The 20,689-nt window shown below is 41.0% G+C and overlaps 7 protein-coding genes across 7 annotated transcripts; 4 read left to right on the top strand and 3 right to left on the bottom strand.

The window, feature by feature from the left end:
* Positions 1–1,597: 1,597 nt before the first annotated feature.
* Positions 1,598–3,641, top strand: BCR41DRAFT_343814 (mitochondrial isobutyryl-CoA dehydrogenase). The gene is made up of 7 exons (XM_022022361.1): positions 1,598–1,812; positions 1,964–1,981; positions 2,075–2,145; positions 2,253–2,434; positions 2,531–2,550; positions 2,649–3,089; positions 3,177–3,641. The coding sequence occupies exons 1-7, from the start codon at positions 1,701–1,703 to the stop codon at positions 3,581–3,583; spliced, it is 1,251 nt and encodes a 416-aa protein (XP_021886306.1). The 5' UTR covers positions 1,598–1,700; the 3' UTR covers positions 3,584–3,641.
* Positions 3,642–5,339: 1,698 nt separating this feature from the next.
* Positions 5,340–7,559, top strand: BCR41DRAFT_973 (kinase-like domain-containing protein). Its single transcript, XM_022031102.1, has 6 exons — positions 5,340–5,841; positions 5,974–6,144; positions 6,256–6,381; positions 6,516–6,692; positions 6,851–7,327; positions 7,465–7,559. The coding sequence occupies exons 1-6, from the start codon at positions 5,514–5,516 to the stop codon at positions 7,497–7,499; spliced, it is 1,314 nt and encodes a 437-aa protein (XP_021886307.1). The 5' UTR covers positions 5,340–5,513; the 3' UTR covers positions 7,500–7,559.
* An 87-nt stretch (positions 7,560–7,646) lies between these two features.
* Positions 7,647–9,220, bottom strand: BCR41DRAFT_366387 (hypothetical protein; the record flags this gene model as incomplete). The annotated part of the gene is made up of 5 exons (XM_022026215.1): positions 7,647–8,325; positions 8,487–8,619; positions 8,755–8,887; positions 8,992–9,052; positions 9,192–9,220. 5 exons carry the CDS (start codon positions 9,218–9,220, stop codon positions 7,647–7,649), a joined length of 1,035 nt encoding a protein of 344 aa, XP_021886308.1.
* Positions 9,221–10,574: 1,354 nt separating this feature from the next.
* Positions 10,575–12,444, bottom strand: BCR41DRAFT_1035 (hypothetical protein). The gene has a single exon (XM_022019320.1). The coding sequence runs from the start codon at positions 11,982–11,984 to the stop codon at positions 10,677–10,679; it is 1,308 nt and encodes a 435-aa protein (XP_021886309.1). The 5' UTR covers positions 11,985–12,444; the 3' UTR covers positions 10,575–10,676.
* Positions 12,445–13,214: 770 nt separating this feature from the next.
* BCR41DRAFT_279352 (hypothetical protein) lies at positions 13,215–13,639 on the bottom strand (the record flags this gene model as incomplete). Its single annotated transcript, XM_022020214.1, has 2 exons — positions 13,215–13,271; positions 13,469–13,639. Coding segments are annotated over 2 exons (228 nt in total), but the record flags the coding sequence as incomplete, so codon positions are not given.
* Positions 13,640–16,001: 2,362 nt separating this feature from the next.
* On the top strand, positions 16,002–18,361 carry BCR41DRAFT_417780 (hypothetical protein). Its single transcript, XM_022029538.1, has 5 exons — positions 16,002–16,187; positions 16,281–16,554; positions 16,676–17,467; positions 17,594–17,666; positions 17,748–18,361. The coding sequence occupies exons 1-5, from the start codon at positions 16,139–16,141 to the stop codon at positions 18,261–18,263; spliced, it is 1,704 nt and encodes a 567-aa protein (XP_021886311.1). The 5' UTR covers positions 16,002–16,138; the 3' UTR covers positions 18,264–18,361.
* A 158-nt stretch (positions 18,362–18,519) lies between these two features.
* On the top strand, positions 18,520–20,685 carry BCR41DRAFT_382622 (hypothetical protein). Its single transcript, XM_022027372.1, has 4 exons — positions 18,520–18,660; positions 18,770–19,739; positions 19,891–20,334; positions 20,438–20,685. Exons 1-4 carry the CDS (start codon positions 18,538–18,540, stop codon positions 20,656–20,658), a joined length of 1,758 nt encoding a protein of 585 aa, XP_021886312.1. The 5' UTR covers positions 18,520–18,537; the 3' UTR covers positions 20,659–20,685.
* The last annotated feature ends 4 nt before the right edge of the window (positions 20,686–20,689 follow it).

Below are 20,689 nucleotides of genomic sequence, written 5' to 3' on the forward strand. Positions count from 1 at the left end.
TGTTTTTTATATACTGAAACTGTAGTATTCATAGATGGGAAGTGATGAGTTGCATGATATATACTTCCCTGGTGACCTTGCGCAGTAGCCTACAGGGTACTAAACAGAAGTCTTTATATATTTAAGGCAGTCTCGGGAAAAGAAACCCTTTCAGATCTGCTCCGAAGGATTAGATTGAATCCGATGTACACAAGACACTCTTCTCTTGTCATACATTGACTTTCACATTTCTGACAAAAGAACCTTGGATCCTTCGATAACAACAATGTGCTTCGATCTTCACATGGGCTATTATGGGAGACAGCTTTAAAAAAAAAGTTGATCACAAGCTCGAAAAGCAAACTGATGAAGCAAGCATCAAGAGGTAGTGTACATCTGTACTGTGTACCTAGTAACAAATTCTCCACAACTTGACGGGTCTCCAAACACAATGTTTAGCTTTTAAAATTATTACTTGATTATGGGGTATCCCCATCTAGTTGCAGCACCGTGTATAACTCTCGTAGCGATTTCGACAATTTCGTCGCTCCGGCGCTTTTTTAATGTTTAGGCTGTGAAGATGAATTAATTAGGAATCAAAAAATAGATGAAACTTTATCAGAAATAAAAATTTATTTACCTTCCTTAACGTCGCGCGGCTTTTGAGAAGTCAAGGCCAACTTATTCGCCTCAATACTTTCGCGATGGGTTCGTCGATTACAACCCTCTTGACGGGAGACAGAAGCCCTGCCCTTTAGCGTGGGAAGTTGGTGCCCCTTACCCCTCGTTCCTAACTACTACACTCGAGAGGGATTTGAGGCTTGTTAGGGGCGTCACAATCAGCTACACAATGGCTGAGCCCTGTAATAGAGACACGTTAATGATACTTAGTGTCGCATTGCTTCTTATTCTACCTTACGGCAAAAGTGAATCCTGAACGAATCGTGTAAGGACACGAGGTAGTCATGCATTTTGGAAGATCGATTTCCATGCACGAAAAGTGAAGGGCGATGACTTCAATCATTTTGAGCGCTTTGCTTGTTGCGAGGTTCTTCTCTTTCATTTTCCTCAGTACTGCCTCCTACTGCCCAGTGTCGATGAAGTTGATTGAGTAATCTGATCACACTAAATATCGCTTCCAATTCGGTTTCATGTTCTTTCAACAATTCATTCATTAAGTTGGTCCTCTTTCTATAGATCGCTTCATCTGATGCATTTTTATTTGGTGTATTAAAGCAGGCGGATATAGCACTGGCCAACTCAATTGAGGCTTCCATATCTGATTTAATTGTGTAGTTCAATGCCAAATCATGCCGTTACCACTTCATAGAAAAGAGCTCTGGCGATTACTACGTTCGTTTGCGCCCTTTAGGAGCTCGTGGGTCAGAGGTCTATCCGGAATGCCTTGTGTAGTCTCTCCTAGCATCCTTCGATATGCTTTGGTCTTATTAGATTGTAAGAGTGTATTTACTCAATTCCAGTACAGTCGTAAAAACCACTTTCAGCTGTATTGTTCAAAATTGCCGATCTGTCTAAATTGATTTTAAGGGGTATTTTTACCCCCACACTCATAGGATTGTTTCTCCCACAATTACCCTGAATCTTCCCACGGGTATTCGTTCGAATGTCCATCTACATTCTTCTCTACTCCACCCAACCCCATTCTCTTAATCTCCATTCATTCCATTCTCTCTCTTTCTGAATTTACATCTGTACAGACCATGCCTTCATTCCTTCGAACCGTTGCTCGTTGTGCGTCCGTTAAGCCTCGCCGCACTATTTCTGTTGCCACAAGCCAGATCCGCCATCTTTCCTCAACCTCACCTCTAGACCGTAAGTGTAAACGCAATTGGCGTGTCTGTGCACCTTCACTTTTACATTTGCTTATAATAGTGCTATAGCTAATTCTTTTTCTCTCTCTCTCTTTTTTTTTTTTTTTTTTTTTTTTTTTTTTTTCCTTACATGAATGTGCGTATCTCAACAGCATCTGTTGGACTTACTGGTTAGTGTACATCCAATCTGCATAATATGTCATCGTTTGTATTTGATTACCTTATTGATTTTGGCTTCGTCCTACCATATACTGTACAATTAGATGACCAGAAGGAGCTCCAGAGCCTTGCACGCACCTTTGCGGATAATGAATTCGCCCCAAAGATGCAGGAGGTATGGTGCAAATGCATATTTATACTTTGTTTTTGAAATAGTTTGGACAACCCTGTTGTTGATTTTTTATTTTTCTTTGTCTTTGTTGTTCTGGTTATTTATTTTAGTGGGACGAGAACCAACACTTCCCTGTTGATGTCCTTCGCAAGGGCGCTGAACTTGGTTTTGGAGGCCTGTATACCCGTGAGGATGTTGGAGGAGCTGGTCTTGGACGCTTGGATACCTCCATTGTTTTCGAGGCACTTTCCACGGGTGATGTATCGACTACAGCGTACATCAGTATCCATAAGTATGTAGTAATTTTTTTCATTGCGAAGTCTCAGATTGATTTGACATAAATGTTTTCCCTGTTACTGATCATCATGATCGTTCTCTTTCCTCATAGTATGTGTGCATGGATGATCGGTAAGTTTCCAATTGCTCATGTCGTATAGCTTTTTGGATCGATATTTATTTATTTATTTATTTCTATATTTGATGGATGTAATATTTGAACGGTATAGACACTTTTGGTAATGAGAATCAACGTCAAAAATACTTGCCCAAGCTCACCAGTATGGAGCACTTTGCGTCCTACTGTCTGACGGAGCCAGGTGCAGGATCAGATGCTGCAAGTCTTGCCACCACGGCTGTCAAGAAGGGATCTCATTATGTTCTGAATGGGAGTAAGGCATTTATTTCAGGCGGAGGATCGTCTGATGTATACGTGATCATGGCTCGGACTGGAGGACCTGGCCCCAAGGGTATTTCATGCTTCATTGTAGAGAAGGATTTCAAAGGGCTGAGCTTTGGAAAGAAGGAGAATAAATTAGGCTGGAATTCACAGCCTACCAGAGCAGTCATCATGGAGGACTGTGAGGTCCCAGTTGAGAATTTGGTTGGAGTTGAGGGCCAAGGGTTCTCCATTGCCATGAAGGGTCTCAATGGAGGTCGTATCAACATTGGTAAGGAATATTTATATGGTTGTAATGAATCAACAAGAAAGAGCAGCTTATTCATTCATTTTACTTTATTGTGCTACATTACGTTAGGATCATGCAGTTTAGGCGCTGCACAGGCGTCGATTGAAGCAGCATTGGAGCATGTCAAGGTTCGCAAGCAATTCAACGAGCCATTGTCTAACTTCCAAAACACTCAATTCAAGCTTGCAGATATGGCTACCAGCTTGCTTTCTTCACGGTTGATGATCCGTCAAGCGGCGATGATGTTGGATCAGAACCATCCCAATGTGGCGAGTTATTGTGCGATGGCGAAGCTTCATGCTACCGATGCATGTTTCCAGATCTGCGATGACAGCCTGCAGCTGCATGGTGGATATGGATACTTGAAGGACTATAAGGTTAATGTTTATCTGCGAGACGCGCGTGTGCACCGCATTCTTGAGGGTACAAACGAGATCATGCGCATCGTTGCTTCTCGTGCTCTTTTGGCTGATTAAGGAAGTGAGCCATAAGCAATCCATTAATCTTAAATAAAATAAAAATAAAATAACATTATGTTATATGTTATATATATCATCGTAGATGATCATGATATCCCATGTTATCTGGTCAGTCAATGCTCCAAGGACCCAAGAATATTTTGGTCTGTAACCGTATTTCCTCCCTGACACGTTTCCAATCAAAGAAAAAATCTAAGTGTGTAAGCTTGCTTTGCCAATATCCAATAAAAAGTTTTTTATGAGTTCAGACAATCTCGAGACAATTCTTCCCCTTTGTTTGCCATTGACAGGTTCACACACATCTTGCTATTTGCTTTCCAAGCAAGGATATAAAGACCTCAGGAGGCGCACCATATTAAATTGAGTTAATATCATTATCGTCTGTTTCTGCTCTTCTTCCTTCCCCACAAAATCTGCTAATCCACCTCTCACTCTCTACACTTTCTTTCTCCTCCGACCTCTCAATGCAGGCTTCGACTGAATCGCCTTCTTCGCATCATAGCCATAACCATAACGATAGCCATTGCCATAACGACTACGACCACGACTACCGTCGTCAGCGCAGCACAACTAGTTCTTCTTCTTCATCTCTGACTATCATTGCATCTCCAGCTCCTTCCTACACATCCTCATACTTGCCTTCAAAACTCAAATCATTCTTCAGCTTCGGAAGCGGCCCAGATACTGTTGTTCAGACCGGTGATAGTCTGCGGAAACAGACCTTGGTCCGTGACAGAGACCTCAACGGATATCCAGCACCCAAAACTTCCTCCGCACCGACTTCGCCACAGTCTCCTACTACAACTAACGACGATCAAGCGGTGAGTAAATGTCTTTGTTTGTTCAAGAAACAAACCCATAGTTCTTCTTGATGTCTCTTTTTTTTCTCTTATCATTGTTCCTATTTCCGTCTCCCCGACATCATTAAATCATTATCCTTCCCTTCTATCGCCCTCATTATCCCGCCTTGGCTGTAGTCTTTCCTTTTTCCTGACAAAATACATTCAGCATTCACAGTTATGCTTGACAGAATATGGGAAGGGCCTACTATTCTATTTCTGCATTCCTCCTTTCTCCAGTTTCCAGTCATCATATCAATATGTTTTGCACCAGTGACTGCGCGCTGTGCATTTTTCTTTTTTGAAGCAAAAGTCATCATCAGTCTCATTTGAATTGTTTGAATTGTGATTTGTTCTTTCGTCATCAATTATTATTATTATTATTATTATTATTTTTTTTTTTTTTTTTGCTCCACTTTTTGTGTTCGCCCTTCATTACCCCTGTCCTGTCTACGCCTACTTTGCCAAACCCATACCCACGCTCAATTCTCATTACTCACGTCAACACTCAGACTTGTCTTCTTTAACCGTTTCTTTTTTTTTTTTTTTTTTTTTTTTTTTCTCTCTCTCTCTCTCTTTCTCTCTCTCTTTGACGGGGCATTCCTTCTTGTCCGGAGCAAAAAAGACATCCCCCGTCCGTTTTTTGATTGTCTTGTCCCTCCTTTTTTCTCTCGTTCACTCCTCATAATTTTGTGAACACCAAATCTCTCTTGATTTGGACCGACGTTTCTCGCCCCCATTTTCACATTCCCGTGTACACAACACAGCCTTTGTCTATTACTCTTACGACTTTATTATTACTAAGAGCTTTTCTCTTTGCCTCAACAATCGAATGTCATTTGTAATGCTACTTTCCGTGTGTTTTGTGTATTCAAATATTCAAATATAATGTTATGAGACAGGCCTCATGCTGATCACAGCAACATCGTTTTTGTCTTCAACAGTTTCTCAGGCGAGTTGCCTCAACGCCTAATACCAAGGCCGCAATTGAAGACGCTATCAACAAAACCAAGAAGACTGACAACAAGGGCAACAGGAATACAGGGCTATCGGCCAGTACCAAATCTAGTGGTTCAATTCGTTCTGTAATGACTACATCCTCAATGACAACTACCGCAACAGATACAACCATCAATGGCAGTGGCAGCGGCACCAGTAGTAGTAACAGCAGCAGCCATGGTTCACCGACGTTTATCGGAGGGAGCCATCTTTCCATCCCAAAAAGTTTTAATGGATCAGCACTTGACTTGAGGAGAGGTGCTTTTCGTCGAACATACTCTTCAAACTCCATTAAGAAAAAGTCTGTTGAGGTATCGCCAAGCAGTTTTGTCAAGATCCGTTTATTAGGTAAAGGAGACGTCGGGAAGGTCTATCTAGTACGCCAAAAGGACACTGATCGTCTCTATGCTATGAAAGGTAAGTAATAATAATAAAAAAGTCTAAACGCTTTGAATCAGACCCCTTTCACTTTTGATCTATGTCCATTTTTTTTTTAATTTTTTTTATTAACATGTTCTTCTTAACTTTACTGACTTAAACTTCGACCAGTGCTCTCAAAGAAGGAAATGATTAAGCGTAACAAGATTAAGCGGGCATTCGCAGAGCAAGAAATCCTGGCAACATCCAACCATCCATTCATTGTCACATTATACCATTCCTTTCAATCGGAAGACTATCTATATCTTTGTATGGAATACTGCATGGGAGGAGAATTTTTTCGTGGTAAGTTTTCCTTTATAAGTAATATTTTTATGGCTATGATGTTTTTAAAGGGTTTTTCTCATGCCAAGTCATGTTAGAAGATTCACTAATAAAAACGAATTGTTGTAGCATTGCAAACAAGGCCTGGAAAATATCTTTTGGAGGAAGATGCAAAGTTTTATGCCGCAGAAGTCATTGCTGCATTGGAGTATCTCCATCTAATGGGCTTTATTTACCGTGATTTAAAGCCGGAGAGTATGTAACAATTAATTTGTACATTGCAGTTTTTTTTTTTTTTTTTTTTTTTTTATTTTTTTATTAACAACCAAGTTATCAATAATGCAGGAGCAATCATTGACCCTATTTCCTTTAACGTGTCCTTTAAATAGATATTTTATTGCATCAGACAGGACATATCATGTTGACAGACTTTGATTTGTCAAAGCAGTCGTCACCAGCAGGAGAACCAACTGTGGTGAAAACTGGATCACCTTCTACACCACCAGCAATTGATACAAAATCCTGTATTGCTAACCTTAGAACAAACAGTTTTGTCGGGACCGAAGGTATGCTTTTTTTTTTTTTTTTTTTTAAAAAAAAAAAAAAAAAAAAAAAAAAAAAAAACTTTCAGTCTTATCATTTTAATATATACGCTGTAGGGAAAACTATAAAGCTAAATTCTGGTTTTATATTTTTGATTATGATATTGCTTGAACACTGATAGAATATATTGCACCAGAGGTTATTAAAGGATGTGGGCACACTTCCGCTGTGGACTGGTGGACTTTGGGGATTTTGATGTATGAAATGCTTTTTGGAGTGACTCCGTTCAAGGGCAAGGATAGGAACGCAACCTTTCAATCGATCTTGCATACAGACGTTCAATTCCCGGATCATCCAGGAGCGCAGCCTATCTCCTCATTATGCAAATCCGTGATTCGAAAGTTGCTAATCAAAGATGATCAGCTCCGGTTAGGATCTAAGGCGGGAGCAAGCGATGTGAAGTCACATCCGTTTTTCAAGACAACCAACTGGGCCTTGCTTAGACACTTGCCACCACCCATCATACCACAACCTTCATTCGGTGAGGATGCAGTCAATTTTAGGGAGATGCAAGAGTCTGTTAGTCTAGATATTGAAGGCGAGGAGCTGGTGCTTCAACAATCTGGAGCCAAGAATTTGTTTGCCAACTTTAGTTCAGGTATGAGATGGAGATGGTGGCACTAGTGATGAAAGTGTTTTGTGATTCCATTGAATAATGAAAGGACAAATGGGAACTGAACGCTAACGTATTGACCATCCTTTCTTTCTTTTCTTTTCTTTTTTTTTTTTTTTTAGTTACTCTGCACCACGATGGCGACGATGATTTGTAATCACAAGCCTGTACTATTTTGGAGGACAATTTCCAAAAAAAAAAAATAATAAAAAAAGCGAAAAATAAAAATAAAAAAATATCTTAAAATTGAAAACTCCATGCATTTGTTCGCTTTAGACATGTATTCATTGGCATGGATATTGCTTCATGTTTTGGGCAAGTGAGTTGTTGAAGGATGGTTGCCAAGAGCAGAAAAGGTCGATATCGTTGAACCTGCAGTTGAGTCTTTAACTTTTCTGAAACCAGTCCCTGTAATGTTCCCCTGAGTAGTGGCTCGTGCTCTCCTTGCTTTAGCAATAGGGTCCAGATCCTCCTCGCTATCTTCGCTATCCTCACTATCCTCACTATCCTCACTATTCTCTTCGTATTCACTTTCACCGTCATCATTAACACTATCATTATTATCCCCGTCCTCTTCGCTGTCATCATCTTCGCTCTCATTCTCGTTGTTGTCGTCTTTCGAGTCGCTCTCCGTAGATGGGCCAAGAAATCTATCCAGATCTTCCTTTTCACGCCACTCCTCCTCGTGCTGCGTCAAGAATAGGTCAATGCTAGTACCCATACTTGAGTTATGAGTGTTATTGTTGCTGACATGAATTTGTTTATTGTCAGTGCTTGGTTTGCTGGGTATCCTTGCTCGACCTTCTGCTTCTGCTTCTGCAATCATCCACAGCTCCTGCTCACGTTCCTCCTGTGTTTTTCGGAACTGGGCCATATCTGTCTCGAATTGGTTCTGATACAGTCGCAATTTCCGCGCAGCTTCCTCTTTTTGGAACTGCTGACTCCTGATAGACAATAACTCGGCTTTGTCCCATAGTTGCTTTCTGATAATGCAACGTGCGATTTATGGAGACAAATGAAAAATGTAATAGGGAAAGGAGAGTCAAACCAAGTTCCACTTGGAAAACAACAAAACAACAACAACAACAAAAAAAAAAAAAAAAAAAAACAGGATCAATATCAGAATCATTAACATCTCATATACCTTTTGGACTCCATATACGTGTCTAGCTCCAACGCTTTAGACTTCTTCCAGTCTGCCAAAGACAAGATCTCATTTTCATCCTCTAATTCTTCAATCATCTTCTCTAATCCCACAAGTTTTCTCTGTATATTATCTAATTTTTTTTTTTTTTTTTTTTTATATTATTAAAAAAAAAATCCAAACAAAAATTAAAGACGAAATTCAACATTGATGTTTTATTGAGTAAGTTTTTAAGGTTACATTCCTATCCACCATCTTCCTTCCTTACCTGACACAGTTAACATTTCTTCCAAATTCTTGTCCAAGACTTTCAGATCTCTGACTTCCTTTGCTAGTTGATCTGATGCCCTGACGTGTTGCATACAAAATTCTATAACCTTTTTTAAAATTTCTTCCGCAGCCTGTAAAAGGCAGTAATACGTTTTAGACATACAAGATCAACAAACTTCGCTCAAGAAAAAAAAAGAAAAAGAAAAAAAAAAAAGAAAAGAAAATAAATCCTTACATCAGCCTTTTCTGAATTGCGGGCAGAATGACTGTGAATTTCTATCCATGAATCCTGGTATCTATCATATTCCGCCCCCAATGAGTGTATAAGTAAATTATAGAAATAATAATAGCAACAACAATAATATATATAATCAGATTTCTCTGCATTGCGAGCGAGACAACAGTCTTTTATGCCCTAATTCCGTTTTTCGTTACCTTCGCGCCATTTTTGCAACCTCAGGCATGCGCTTCGCCCGCTCCACAGCTAGATCCTCATCTTGTTGCTGTCTAATTTTCCCCACTAGCGCTGCAGTCTCCTTAGCTGCTACTTCAGTTTTTGTTCCAGTTTTCAACACATTTCTTGGATGGTAATGGCTGCTGCCTTCACTACTCCTGTGACTATCTATCCCTCTTATTTTCATATATTCAGCAGAACCTATATCGTCTCCAATGACCATGTCTGCTTCACGTGGATTTTCGTAACCATCCTGCCCATGCTCGTTTCCATTCCATGTCCAGCCTCGACTTTTCCTCAACTGCTTACCGTCGCCCCCAGCATGACTTATATATGGCCCTTGATTTTTATGATATGAGGCGTGATCTATTGAATCTCTTCCCCCTCCCTCTCCTGGTATAGTTCCTCTCCTTGTGAATACTCCTGATCCAGGTAATGGTCCTTGTCCAGTTGAACCATGATTGAATCCAAGACCCTCAGCCAACTGGCCTAATTTCAATCCACTGCTAATGCTTTTGATCGACTCTGTGACAGAATCGGTGATAGATTCGGTCACATCTTTGATAGACCCTGATCCTGATCCAGATGAGCTGATGCTGCTACGTTGAAGATGCCTTCCCATATTTCCAGAGAGTGATGGTGGTAAAAATGACCAAGACCCTGAACTATCTCGCTCTAATGATGATCTTTGTTGTTGATTTGCACTTCCTGCAGACGATGGTCTTAGTGTTTCATGCTGTTGTTGTCGTTGTTGTCCATGCCTGCTATTAGAATCCAATGGGTTATTGGCGAGCACTGTCCGTAAACTCTCAACGCCAGACTTGACTGCCTGTAATCTATTTTCCAACAAATAGATTCATATTCAGCTGAGTAAAATTCAAAGGCTGATTTTTTTTCGTCTCCATTTCTTTCACATACCCTTGTTGACTCTTTGCACGTAGCTCATCCTGTCCTAAGCTAATAAAGGCATATGATCATATAGTGGCAAGTCATTGATATACATTGTAGATAGTAAGGAGTAAGTCAGCTATATCCTTTTGTGCTCTTTTATAGATCAGATAAACGTATAAGTGCTGAGTTTCTGTATATAAGATGTACATACATGGCATTACGAAGCGAATCCGGAGAATTGAAAATGTTTTTGAACATTTACAAAATAAATGTATTTTTTTAAATAAAAAAAAAAAAAAAAAAAAAAAAGGTGTAGAGATATTCAAAGCGTTTAGAACTGATAACAGTGGTGCTGACAACGAATGAGTTTGACGATAGAACATAAGAATAGTGCATTCACATGCAGACTTGAACATGTTCAGGCAAAAGGCAAAAGGTAAAATGGAAGAAACGTGACAAGGATCTCACGTGGCTTACGTAACTACAGCTCAAAGGACTTTTTTTTTATTTCATGAATGTAGTGTATACAAAAAATAAATATGAACAATAAAAACAAATGATGCTCAGTATAAGATTTATACAGGAGTATATTGTGTCCCTGTTGCCTCTGCTGCTGCTTTTGCTGCGGCAATCCTGGCATTGTCTTCTTCAATGATCCGTCTTTCTTCCTCTGACAATTCAAACGGCACTTCTTCTGTCCTGTGCAGATCCGTCGTTGGATAGAGCACTGGTGAATCTGATGCTACAAGGGTTTCATCTGCGGTAGGAGTGACAGTAGATATTTCTGAACCGCTATCTCCTGCCAAACTAGACCGCAACTGGCTGTAATCTGGATCTGTCGGTCGATGCTCCTGCTGTAAAGATGAGGGCTGATAAGGTGATCGACGGTTGAGATAAGATGATACGGTCCGAATTTGTCCTTGATTCTGGGCATATACACCTGAAGATCTGGGGTAGACAGAACCTGCAGTGGTATGTCGGGGGACAGCACCTCCGGCCTGAGCATGCCTTGCCTGTGTTGAACTGTATTCAGCTAAAATTCGGTTCATTTCATGAACACTCTTAAGCAGAGTAAACAAAACGTCTGCATGTTGCTTGCGCTCTGGATTTTGTGCGCACATTTCACGAGCCTTAGCTGCCTTCTTCATCCTCTCTTCATCACTATCCGCCACAGACTTGGCTGTTGCAAGCTTGCTAGATGATTTATCCAAATGGATCTCGGCCAGCTGACGTGTCATAGCCTCTAGTGGGTCCAATGGCTCTGTTGACACACTAGTAACTGCGGCAGCTGCAGCTGCGGCTGCCGCAGCCTGTTTCGCGCGCGCCCTTTGGACGTAGCTGCCGAATCTAGTGGATGGAGCTTGCTGTACAGTCGAATTGACTTCGCTCTGTTCCTGGGCACTCTCCTCGTCCGCAGTTTGCTCTCGATCCTCTTCAAGCCCCTCGGCCGAGGCCTCCTCAACATCAAGCGTTGGCATTGGTGAAGTTGGAACTGCCGGTGCAGACATCATGAGAAGTTCAGGATCCATATCTTTGTATGCCGGCTTTGACTTCTTTTTCTCAGTTGCTGGACGCTGCATCATCATCATACCGCCCTCAGACGCGTATTTTTCCTGCTTCGCCTTAGTTTGAGTACTCATATCTGCGTAAGTTCTTTCAACCTTGGCGCCTATTTTAGGTTCAATGAACTCCTCTTTGATCTCTTTCTTGATCTCTGGGCTTGGGCGACTGTTCATGAGATTGTTCATCGATACATACTGATGATTGAAAGGATTGATTTGTTGCTGAACCACATTCTTGACAGGTAGTGAAGTAACTACTCCTGGTAATCGGACGGGAGTATCTGTCACCTCCCAAGGCAACTTGTCTGTTCCAAATGTCATCGAAGGTGCAGTAAGGGTGGTGGAGACGAATGGATCTTCCGGAAGTATTTCCTTATATATAGAATCATTCTGCGAACTAGTCGAGGTTACGAATCCAGGATTAACAGGTGCGGTACCATAGACCTGGAACCCATTAACGCCAGTATAATCTGTATTTAATGTAGCAGGGTTCTGCTTTTGATCAAGGTCTGGGAATAAGGTGTCAAATGGTTGGGATTCAAAGATCTCTCCGCTAACATCCTCATATAAAGCGGAGCAGTACTGGCTAAATTGGTTTAACTGATTCCAGTCGCGCAGGTCAGGCAAGGCTGTCAAAAGGCGATCGGTTGTCAATGGACTGACGTCTGTGATGACTGCAAGCGCGTTCAAATGGCCCACCACATCTAAGAGTACGAGATTCACATAAGAGATTTGTCAGCCATGTCATACACAAGGATGTTACAATCTATAGCTCATTAGGAGTCACGTTTGATAAGATCCAGGGGTAATGCGATAGTGAAAGTATAAGCATCCTTTATATATATATCAAGAGATCATCTTACCTTCAGTATAAGATTGATCCATGCGCTTCTTCTTTGCTTCCATTGCAAATAAACCCAGTGTATCAGAAAAGATGTCGTCCAAACCGTCACGAGGGCGTTTGGCACTCATGGGCGAAACCATATCATCGTATCCAGAGGCAGCAGATGGGAAAGCCCCATAGTAAGTGCCAGACACATCAATGTTAGGTCTGCTGAAACCCTGGTTTCCGAGATCCATATCCGTTGATCTTGGTGAGCTGTAGAGATCGGAATTGGTTGAGTACGAAGGCGAGGCTATGAATAACCAGCGGCAAAGTACAATTGGTTAGAATTAACTTTCTTTCTTTGCTTTTCATGCAGGAAAAGGAAAAAAAAAAAAAAAAAAAAATACAAGGTTGCGGCGCTTTTTTTAAACAAAAAAAAAAAAAAAAAAAAAAAAAAGAAAAGGGTTCTTACAAAGACCTGGATTATTCCAGGACTCGGCTGGATCCACTAGGCTTGCAGGTGACATAGGTATACTATAGGGTGAATGAATAGAGGAGATTGTGGATGCGGGTATCGAAGGCGAGCGATCTGTATAGGATGGAGGAGTAAGGGGATGATATTGATCATGACCATGGGCAACTGGCTGGAGACGTGAAGAGCGAGCGGGGTTTGCTTTGTTACTTGCATTGCTGGATGATGATGCTCCGTTGGCTGGGTTGTCCTGATGAATTTTTTCGTGTTTTTTGAGATCCTGAGGTCGCTTGAAACCCTTGTTGCAAATCTAAACCGAAAAAAATAAATGCCAAGACAATTTTTTTTAAAAAAAAATCAGTCCATGACCTAGACCCGATAGGGCAGAACACAGGCAGTGGCCAAGCAAAAACGAGAGCAGCGTCTAATTGCTTGGGTAAAAATGAAGACGTACTGGACGACAGCAATACAAAAAAGAATGAATAATAATACTAAACGACTCATTACCTCACAGCGGTAGGGTTTTGAGGCCACATGGACCCGAAGATGGGATGTGATATGATCTCGCTTTGCAAAAGCTGGTACGTTGCACTTGTCCCAACGACAAGTTAGACACAAATTATGGTGAGCCTTTCTACCAACGTGGTCATCGCGAAGGTGCTCATACAGCAACTCTGCATCGTCAAAGTTCTTGAGACATGAGTCCCATTGACAGATGTAGTCGTCCGAGAAGATGAAGGACTCTGGGGAAGGAATGTTTTCCATTCTAAATTGAATTGGTCAATGAAAAGAGAAGCTACACTATTGTTTTCGTTACAATAATGATAATAATGAAAGTAACGAGAAAGTAGGAATAAATAGAGACGAGGGGGTTGATATGATCGATAAATGTCCAAACAGCTGAACTGCGACAAGAGTTGATGTCAATGAGAATAAAAGAAAGGGAAAAAATGATTGCGTTTGGGGTTGAAAAGGTCAGAGCCAGAGCAGACCATTTTATGGCTGGGTGAAATCTTTCCACTAGAATCAGTCTTGGCTTGTGATACAATTATATTATTGCATGTTTATTCATTATACGCATGAACTCAAATACTCAGAAAAAAAAAATGCCAAGCAATTTTTTTTTTTTATTATCAATGTGTATATGGATGGTGCTCTCTAATAAAGCTACAGGTTGACCCCATGCAGTCTTAATCATTATTATGCCAAGGGATGTCCTGTCTTCAGGCGTCTGGGTGATTAAAAATGACAATGGCTCTTTTTCGGCTAATTCCCTTTTCTCTTACATTTGAACAGTGTGTCCAAAACCACAATTACCCACGTTCTGTGGCGGTTGAAACCTAATGTTGTCCACAAAAAATAGCTGTGAGATTCCCCCGTCCATTTCTGACTGATAACTGCCCAGCCAACGGAAAGAAAGACCAATTGGTAATTCACGCTTAAGAATATTGTTCTAGTAGGCTAGAAAGTTCCTTGTAAGCATGTACGCAATAGCCCATCTGATTGCAAACAAAAAAAAAAATGATATATATAAATATATGCTTCGTTCGCGTGTACAAGTTGATTACAAGCAATACTTTAAAAAAAGAAATAAACGCGTACAAGGTGATTATGGGTAACGCTTTTTTAAACAGAAATAAACACTAAAACAAGGACACCACAGCCTTGCACGAATGCTCGCAAGTTGGGCTGTGGCGGTGTGGTCATAATTGCCGTTGCGTTTCTTCTTGGAAAAGGAGCAAGACATGAAAATTTAAAAATATCTGTGGCGTCAACATTCCTGCATCTGCAAAACAGCAAAAGTGGCTTGAGTGATAGTCAACTGATACTTGGTCAGCAAAAAAAAAAAAAAAAAAAAAAAAAAAAAGCTCCTTGGTTCGTTAGTGCACGTTGCAACGATGTATTCTATAAATTCTACTTCAACATTGTTGTGATGAGAATAACATGCGGATGGATACTCAACAGTGTACAAAGTGTTAATTGATCTCCCTATGATTAGACTGAGTCAAAAACAACTCTTCTACATTTTGATCATGGTCATATCCTGTATCAGGTAATAAGAATGATCATCAAATCTATTCTCAGCACCAATCTCAATAGCGATGAGCTGAGCCAAAGCTCGAGGGGTCTACGAGGGGGTGTGAACGATTGAGATGACCTTGTTCTTCTTTGATGTAGCGTTGCTACTGGAGAGCATGAAGAAAGTCATGCTCAAAGGCGTTTTTCATAGGCTACTGTAGTTGCGGATTCGTTGTATTGATCAGGTTTACAGAGATGAAAGCGTAATGCCCTGAAAAAGGCAACTTTTTGTGCTCATGAAGACTAATATGATACTTTAAGCATGTGGCTGAATCTTTTGTTTTGGCCTTGTAGACTTCAAGCTTCAGACTGTAAAAAATGAAACTCTCTGAAGCTGCCTCTAACTTGCTAGGTTACTTGATGTCAGCATAATCATGCAAAGATTTTTCATTCTCTATTTCCCTCTGAATATGTCAAGCCATATTTGTGGATAGCATATTTGTGGATGAGACAAGGAAATAAAAGAAACTCTTTTCAGGGGCGGAGATTCTCTTGCCTGTCTTGTCTTAGATTGTACATGTACACGGCCTTGGAGAAATAAAGCGGAAAACCACCAGTGTATTCTCTCGACTATGATATCAGGAATATCACATTCATGAATCTGTGTCCTTGTCGCAAATAGGAATGCTTGTGAAGTAAAAGAGACCTCGTTGAAATCGCACAGACCAGTCGAGCCATCCACACAAATGACGTGGTCCACACATCCACTCCTCACTTTTTGTGGTGATCGTTTGGAAAGATAGAAGAAATGAACGATAGCTCTAACGCTTTCTCTTTTTACTTCAATCAAATGAAGTGTGGCATGGAGATACTTTGTGTTTGCGATAAAAGGACGATCCATCATTGCTGAGCAAACCTGCTCCTTCCCGTGTAACGCCACCAATACCAATCTCATATCTCAACTCAGCTCTTTTTCTGCTCACACGGGAAAAAATTGTCGAACTCCTCCCCCAAATATGAACAGCAATCTTATGGCATAGTGCGTTGGTTCCTTTTATTTTTCACATCCCATTCCTATTTACTTACTCTATCCTTTTCCTTTTTCTTTTTGGCAACTACAACCTCCTCTTTTCTCATCACTCATTCTCTCTCGTTGAAATGCATGGCGAGAAATCGTCGCGCGCATTAATTCCAAATCCCAATGTGGGTAGGTATCATCTATCCCGCAGTCTCTGACCCTGTCTCATAAAGCAAAACATAATTAACAACAGACACTTCTCTATTTTCACTGAATCTATAGATGAGTTCCTTCGTCAAGAAGGGATGACAGAGGATGAATACAAACGAATTTATGACCTTCGATACTGCACTATTCTAGTACCTTTCGACGAAAGTGATGAAGAAAACTTGGGACAGGATCGCAAAAGTGTTACTTCCAAGGATAATTCTCACGAAACACCCAATAACGATTCAGTACCATGGACGCCCCCCAGGCGTCGTGGAGACAAGCAGCCAGGGACGCCAACGTCTGCTCAATCACAGAAACCAGAAGTCTTCCCAGTGCTTACAACAAGGTACAGTAACTATTTGGGGAACCTTACATCACGTTTTTTGTTGCCACTTTATGCCGGGCTCAATACTGACCATGATTTACGGCGCAATTTCATGAATCCACTTATCCAAACGGTTGAATAGTCATGGTGGCAATCATACGCCAATTCGTCCAATTGGTCTTTTGACTCCAACGGAGAACCGTCAAAAATCACCCTTACAAAATATTTCTGACACATCACAGGTTTTAAATAATGACGAAGATCAGGAAGAGGATTTTAATGAATCAAATAAGGGTGTTCTCACAACCAGTGATCCCCTATCAAGTTACCTCACCACAGCACGGCATAATGGACTTCATTTGACTGACATTGCGTGCGGAAGATCTGCTGCGCTGACCACCGCTTCTATAGAGGATGGGGGCGAGGGGATTGCTGACTCTGAGATGTTCCATGATGCCCTTGAACTGTATGATGAGAACGAAGAAGTATCTTTTTCGGAACATCAGGACAGACATGGTGGTCCATCAAAAGCAGGAATCAAGAGGAGGCGCTGGGAACTAGAATCATCACCGAAACTTCTGCAGCAGAGACAGCCTAGTACAACGAAGCGCGTAGCACTTGCCATTTCGTCTTCAATTGACACTACATCAACCACATTCACTCCAACCACGCTTTTAAAACCAAGGTCGTTTACACCAACTTTAATTCCTCCTTTGCTGCAAAGACGTGGTTCAAACGCCTCAGATGCTTCTTCTGCATCTGGCGTAGGTCATACTCAAGGATCCCTTTGGACGACCCAAGACTGGAAAGCTCTTGAGGAAGTTTATAACGATATGAATGCCAGCTCTATGGTAGAAGCAGATCTCGGTCAAGTTGCTGACCGATTTTTGGCCGAACAAGAATCTAAAACGGGCGAAACTCCATCTTGGTCAAGGTAAATCCTTTAGGTCTGCATAATGTCGCCTTTTTTTTTTTTTTTTTTTTTTAATAAAAAAAAAAAAAAAAAAAAAATTCAAGGATTTATTACTGAGTCTTATAATCCGCCTATCCATTCTTTTAGAGAGAAAGTACTTTTTCGCTGTGTCGCCCTTCACAGAGTGCGCAACAATACTCATAAGAAGCCAAATCATAATGTAGGTGTAATATTCCTTTCTCTCTCTCTTTTTCATCTTGTTAATGTCCGTGTCTAAATAAGACTTTGTTCAAAAATCTAGCTATTTGATTGGGAACCGACGCCTTTTTCTCACACACGTGGCGCTAATCGTCGGTTAGTACAGCCATATCCTTTGCGGCGGACACAAAGATCTGAAACACCGCAGCGTGGAGCAGACGGTGCCTCATCAAGTGCCATTTCCGATTTTCTGAGCCATCAACGCGCTGATCGAAGCAATAGACATAGAGCGGAAGAGCAGGGGTACCAGCTCAAGTCTGTATTCAAGCATCGATTGGCCTCGGGGTTGCGGACTGTCGGTCAGCTTATTCCTTTTTGGAAAGATGTAGAGCAAGGTAACGTTGACATCAAGGAAAAGGTCAAGGTACCACTGGTCCCTGTAGGCAAGGCTCTGGCGGTTATTGAGACATTTGAGAGCAAGAAGCAGACATCTGAAGCGACACAACCATACTCGCGACCTGGATCGGCCATGTCTCACCGCTCCGACTCCACATGTGAGAGTGTCGCAGGGATGTTAGCGAGAGGTCATTCTGAACGTTCTCACTCAGCTTCGAAGTAGTCGTGACATTCAGGATAGCAAGGCAATTTTGTTATGAATTTTGGACCCCATTGGTCAACCTTTTTTGTCAATTAATGTTTACATTTGTATCAGTAGATTTTTTTTTTTTTTTTTTTTTTATTTGCAGTTCTGTCACCATCCCCCGTCCATAGGAAGCAATAAAATATCCATGACTATTACTGGATCCCCAAAACAGAGGTTCCTGGAGTGACTTGTATTTTACAATTTTTTTTTTTTTTTTTTTTTTCTCTCTCTCGTAAACTCATTGTCCATCATGGAGCACATCAACAAGATCTTCCAAGAAGAAGGGTACCCCATTGTCGTCGAATATAGCTCAACCTTTGGGAATCACGCCAAGGCATCACGAAACATTCCTCAGGGTGAGGGCCTCTTGCGAGTAATTTTTTATTTTTAAAGTTACCAACAGTTAACAACAGCAATGATAACAATAGTGACCTTTAATAACCAAAAAAAAAAAAAAAAAAAAAAAAAAAAAATGCCACTAGGCAATACCATATGCAGCAGAAGTTTTTGACAACTATAGGAAACGGATGTGTCACGTCTGTCTCCTATATCATAATCGAAAATCATTCACGTTCCGATGTCAGGAATGTGATCAAGTATACTATTGTTCTGAAGCCTGTAAAGCCGTCGCGATGGATTCTCGAGGAGGAGCGCATGGCAAGGTCTGCAAGACCCTTCGAAAATTAGCCACATGGAACTCTGATCGGCATACAAAGAGTATCATTAAGCTATTACTCCAAGTACTCATGAATCATTGGAGAGAGCGACAAGGCATTCCAACAGCATACCAGAGTCGAATGACGTATCAAGTGATCAAAGACAAACGTAGAAAGGACGAAAATAAGGCCCAAGTTAATATTAATGATTGTAGTAGTCAAACTGAGGTCAGTAAGGCGATAGATCGCGAAGCTGCGGGAGATAATCTGACAGAAAGGCTAGAGATTTCATTACATGTTAAGGAATCCGATGACCCTGCAAATGGAGAAACCCAGAGCCCGTCATCATCATCAGTACCACCATCGCCTCTACAAGTATTGCAGGGAAAACTCTCGGGAGCAGAGGCTGATCTCACAGACACTGCAGTTCATCAGACTGAAGCTGCGATAGATATTAAACTAAAGCCTAAGCATGAGTTTGAAGAACCTGAGATTATTGACGATCGTCAACGAATTCAAGAACCTATCGAGAACGACTTTTTTGATTTCTTGCGATTGCAATCACACTTTGAAGACTGGGATGAAGAAGACACTAAAGATTGGAACAAACAGTCGCAGACTGTGCTCTCGTTGTTGGAGATGGCGGGTCTGACAGAGATAGCGACCGAGCGTGGAAACAATACCGAGCTGAGGACCTTGACATCTCAAGACATCAAGCGGTTGATCAGCGCGTTGGAGAGTAATGCATTCGGAATGTTTGATCGATCCAAAAAGAAACCTATTTGCTTTGGTCGAGGTAAAACTTTACATGTATATATCTTTTTCTAGAAAAAAAAAAAAAAAAAAAAAAAAAAGAAAAAAAAAAGAGAAAATTACTTTATATGAATACGATGCTAATATAATGAATGACCTTTCCTTTCCAAATGACATGATTGAAACTATTTTAGCAATTTATCCTGTTGCGTCGTTTTTCAATCATTCCTGTGAGTGTAATTCAACTGCTGTCCAAGCTGACGGAACCCTAGACGAGTTGGACGGACATGACGTTATAGATTACTTAGAGTTCGAAAAGAACGACAATAGTGACAATGACAACATAGGCGAAGTTAGAGACCAGGAAACAAACGATACCACATCCACATCCACATCCACATCCATACCCACCTCTAGATCAATAACGTCGACAGTAGAAGAGCAAGAAAGGGGCGTTCAAGTACAGGAACAGGAGCAAGAACAGGAGCAAGAACAGGAGCAAGAACTTGACCAAGATAACAGTGGTTCTGAGCCAGATCTAGAAACAGTAATGCAGCAGCCCGAGACCGACTCATATGACTCCAGAGTTGGTGAGTTTAGAATGATGACTTTTTTTGCCATCAAGGACATTCTCAAAGGTAAAAAAAAAAAAAAAAAAAAAAAAAAAACTCAACCAACTTCTGTACAGAAACATCAATAATGCATTATTCTTTTTTCTAACATTTCTATATGATCTAAAAGATCAAGATATCACAATCTCATACATTGACACAGAGATGCCTCTACATGCCCGTCGCCTTGCTCTCTTGACTGACTATCACTTCCATTGCTGCTGCAAGCGTTGTCTAAGAGAGGAGATGATAGGGTCGTCATCAAAACAGAGTCACAAAACCAAAGGTGGAACCAAGAAAGGAGCAGGAGGCAGAAAAGGAGAAAAGGCAAGAAAAAAGAAGTCAAAATAGACTTAAATCATTGATCATCATTAAAACACAT

This window comes from Lobosporangium transversale, assembly GCF_002105155.1.
Source record: "Lobosporangium transversale strain NRRL 3116 chromosome Unknown BCR41scaffold_1, whole genome shotgun sequence".
NCBI classification, from domain to species: Eukaryota; Fungi; Mortierellomycota; class Mortierellomycetes; order Mortierellales; family Mortierellaceae; genus Lobosporangium; species Lobosporangium transversale.

Coding starts and splice junctions, on each gene's coding strand:
- BCR41DRAFT_417780 (XM_022029538.1), top strand. CDS start 16,139: ATGCATGGCGAGAAATCGTCGCGCGCATTAATTCCAAATCCCAATGTG. Junction 17,468..17,593: donor GAAACTCCATCTTGGTCAAG/GTAAATCCTTTA, acceptor CCATTCTTTTAG/AGAGAAAGTACTTTTTCGCT. Junction 17,667..17,747: donor ATAAGAAGCCAAATCATAAT/GTAGGTGTAATA, acceptor TCAAAAATCTAG/CTATTTGATTGGGAACCGAC.
- BCR41DRAFT_1035 (XM_022019320.1), bottom strand. CDS start 11,984: ATGACATTTGGAACAGACAAGTTGCCTTGGGAGGTGACAGATACTCCC.
- BCR41DRAFT_382622 (XM_022027372.1), top strand. CDS start 18,538: ATGGAGCACATCAACAAGATCTTCCAAGAAGAAGGGTACCCCATTGTC. Junction 18,661..18,769: donor AGGGTGAGGGCCTCTTGCGA/GTAATTTTTTAT, acceptor AAATGCCACTAG/GCAATACCATATGCAGCAGA. Junction 19,740..19,890: donor ACCTATTTGCTTTGGTCGAG/GTAAAACTTTAC, acceptor AAACTATTTTAG/CAATTTATCCTGTTGCGTCG.
- BCR41DRAFT_343814 (XM_022022361.1), top strand. CDS start 1,701: ATGCCTTCATTCCTTCGAACCGTTGCTCGTTGTGCGTCCGTTAAGCCT. Junction 2,146..2,252: donor TCGCCCCAAAGATGCAGGAG/GTATGGTGCAAA, acceptor TATTTATTTTAG/TGGGACGAGAACCAACACTT. Junction 2,435..2,530: donor GCGTACATCAGTATCCATAA/GTATGTAGTAAT, acceptor CTTTCCTCATAG/TATGTGTGCATGGATGATCG.
- BCR41DRAFT_973 (XM_022031102.1), top strand. CDS start 5,514: ATGACTACATCCTCAATGACAACTACCGCAACAGATACAACCATCAAT. Junction 6,382..6,515: donor CCGTGATTTAAAGCCGGAGA/GTATGTAACAAT, acceptor TCCTTTAAATAG/ATATTTTATTGCATCAGACA. Junction 6,693..6,850: donor CAGTTTTGTCGGGACCGAAG/GTATGCTTTTTT, acceptor GAACACTGATAG/AATATATTGCACCAGAGGTT.